At 40.1% G+C, this 3,071-nt stretch overlaps 1 protein-coding gene across 1 annotated transcript; it reads left to right on the top strand.

Moving 5' to 3' along the window:
- The first annotated feature begins 1,793 nt into the window (after positions 1-1,793).
- LOC117866627 (putative germin-like protein 2-2) lies at positions 1,794-2,778 on the top strand. The gene is made up of 2 exons (XM_034750900.2): positions 1,794-2,009; positions 2,098-2,778. Exons 1-2 carry the CDS (start codon positions 1,898-1,900, stop codon positions 2,631-2,633), a joined length of 648 nt encoding a protein of 215 aa, XP_034606791.1. The 5' UTR covers positions 1,794-1,897; the 3' UTR covers positions 2,634-2,778.
- The last annotated feature ends 293 nt before the right edge of the window (positions 2,779-3,071 follow it).

The following is a 3,071-nucleotide window of genomic DNA, read 5'->3' as shown; positions in this document are numbered from 1 at the left end:
AAATTGAATATATGGCACTATGAAATGCAATAATGGGCTAGGACCCAGAAAAAATGGTCCAATATGGTACTACGAAATGCAATAATAGCTCTTCATTAGATGGGCTAGGGCTCTAAAAAAGGTCCAATATGGTGTTGCAACAAACATTTTTTGGCTAAAAAAGTAGCACGGAAACCTAAAATGGGCTAAAAATGACCCAACAAAATTGGGCTAATAAAGGCTCTTACATGGACCAGGCTTCAATTTGTGACGATCTGAAATCGTCATAACACCCCTGCCATGTTGGATTCTTGTTCAACGTGGCGTAACCTCCAAAACAGTTTTATGACGACATGTGGGATGAATTTTCGTTTGTCATTATCTTACTGATGCACCGAAATAAGGAACGTCACTAGTTGCGGTTTATGACGCTCGACTAATGACGAAGGGTTTTCCTCACTCCCACGTCATAAATCATGGTTTATGACGCAAAAAACATGTTTATAATACCTTTTGGTTCGTTATAGGTTAGCAGATTTCTTATAGTGTTTGAGTGGGATTTGAACTTGATTTCAAAGCAAGGGCTGCTGCCATAGCTATTCAAGAGTGGCCAGTTGGCTCTGCCGCCTATCAAGGGTAGGGATAGTAATTTTTTTTTTGAATCATATAGTACAACGCAGATGTTCACATACACGCACGTACATTCGCCCCTATGGGCACCTCCAAAACACTGAGCTTGCAAAAATCCTCAAGATTGACAAAGTTATCACTGGCGTCTTGCTGTCGAGGAGCACGTCGCCTACCACTAAAAGAATAGCACCAGTTAAATCCTAAAATAAATTTAGAAAATGCTAGCACTAGTGTTGAGTTGAGAACTCAAACTCTATTGGTCAGGTAGCACTAGTGTTGAGTTGAGGTCTCGAACTGGTTCCACCACGAGGAGCTACACTCAGTTTGCGAGTTTATTCTTGTTCAAGATAATAAAGAACTTGCGATTGGCCCTAAAAACATTCCTTTTAGTATTTGTATTTGTCGTATGACAAAGCAAGCTTGATACACATAAAAAACATGTTTTTGATTCCGTGATATTCAAGCCCAACCTGAGTCTAATTTGGTTATTGCCCATCTACCTAACACATAAACATCGCCAATGGTTTTTTGTTGTATTGGCAAAACAAAGTAAATTTGACTATTGGCTCCATATGAATAATGAAAATGTTAACCATAGCTCGATTTTGCAAAAATGTAACTTTTGCAAGAGTAAATTTTGAACAATGAACAAATGCAATTTGCACCCAGAAAAGGAAATAATATTGAATCCTTTGCAATGAAACACCTAATATCTAGTAAGAAGTAGAGATTAAACTACAGCCGCGTAGCTCAGGAAAGCTAATTTGGTTTGTGGACTGTGTTTTTATTAGTTTGTCATAAATTACTCAGGTAAAGGTGTCTATCAATAGGAGGCTCCCACCTGGAGACAAATGACGGACTGCAATATATATATTTTATCTAGTTATCATTGAGTCATGCACTTGAATGAAACTGTTCTCCATTTGTTACATGATTATATCTTTGACGACAAGTATGTGATGTGCTGACTTGTTCAATCGCAAGATATCATAGAATTATTGCCGTCGTGGCCTGTACATACATACATTGGTGCTGCCAATGCATCTAAATCGCACACGGAATGCTGCCAAATGCCAATCGGAAGACTCGTTCCTACCAAGATGAAGCAATCATCGTTCATATAATAAACTACTCCATGTTTCCCCTGGGAAACAAATCATGCGTGATTGCCCATTATAAATGCAGCCTCCTCCATGCTTAGATACCACACAGTTCTTCTCACACTCCTTTTATCTTTAGTAGTACAAGCGAACTTAGTTTGGATAATTAAGAAGAAAGATAGGCACAGATGGCGAGTCATTTGTTGTTCCTTGCTTTGTTGGCTATGGCCTGCTCCTGTGCCATCGCCTCAGATCCGAGCCTTCTCCAAGACTTCTGCGTTGCCGACAAAACATCTCTTGGTACATTGAAACTTGTACTTCTTTACTTCTTACATTTGTTATGCCGTATGAGTTTATCTTACACGCACATATGAATATATCCATGTAGTGCAAGTCAATGGATTTGCTTGCAAAGACGGAAAGGACGTCACAGCAGAAGATTTCTACTTCTCCGGCCTTGACAAGGTTGGAAACATCAGCAGCAAGCAGGGCTCAGCTGTGACAGCAGTCAATGTCGCACAGATCCCCGGGTTGAACACGATGGGGATCTCCATGGTTCGCATCGACTATGCTCCCAATGGCATGAACCCACCTCATACTCACCCTCGTGCCACAGAGATACTGACAGTGTTGGAGGGCTCGCTCTTTGTTGGCTTTGTTACCTCGAATCCAAACAACGCGCTGATCACCAAGGCTCTGAACAAGGGAGACGTGTTTGTATTCCCTAAGGGACTTATCCACTTCCAGTTCAACAATGGTACAAACAATGCTGTAGCTCTTGCAGGATTAAGCAGCCAGAACCCTGGAGTGATCACTATTGCCAACACAGTGTTTGGATCGAAGCCATCCATTGCGGACAATATACTCGCCAAGGCCTTTCAGGTCAACAAAGCAACAGTGGACTTAATGCAAGCTCAGTTCTAATTAAGGCTCGATTTGTGGTTATTATTTAGCAACCCAATTGTTCTCTATTTTCTTTGTGTGCATTGTATTATTTACTTCATTGTAAGTTGATTTATAGTGTAATTCTGTGTTGTGGTTGCAAATTAATGGATTCTATTTTCTGCTATCAGTTTTCAACAGAGTTTAGAAGCAAACATGGCTCTTGTGGTATTCTAATTAGACATTTATGGTCTTATGATCAGATTACTTAAATACATATCATCGAAAGAGTATCATCATCAGCTCAATCATATGAGGTCAACTAATGGGGATGAGGAATTGAGGATTACGTAATCCTTACTGTAATCATCACTTCTTCTCATGTATCTTGTCTCCGACATGTGCACTTTGATGCACATCCTCACATTTTTTTCTTGAGACGCTCTTTTGCTTATTGTAGTGTCCTATTGGCTCCTGATC

Source organism: Setaria viridis, chromosome 1, assembly GCF_005286985.2.
Source record: "Setaria viridis chromosome 1, Setaria_viridis_v4.0, whole genome shotgun sequence".
NCBI lineage: Eukaryota > Viridiplantae > Streptophyta > Magnoliopsida > Poales > Poaceae > Setaria > Setaria viridis.
Note: the sequence above shows the minus strand (reverse complement) of the source record. Positions and strands in the feature narration are given on the sequence as shown.

Excerpts from the sequence above, each read along its gene's own strand:
- LOC117866627 (XM_034750900.2), top strand. The coding sequence starts at position 1,898 with ATGGCGAGTCATTTGTTGTTCCTTGCTTTGTTGGCTATGGCCTGCTCC. Across the intron at positions 2,010-2,097 it reads TGCCGACAAAACATCTCTTG|TGCAAGTCAATGGATTTGCT; the intron begins GTACATTGAAAC and ends ATATCCATGTAG.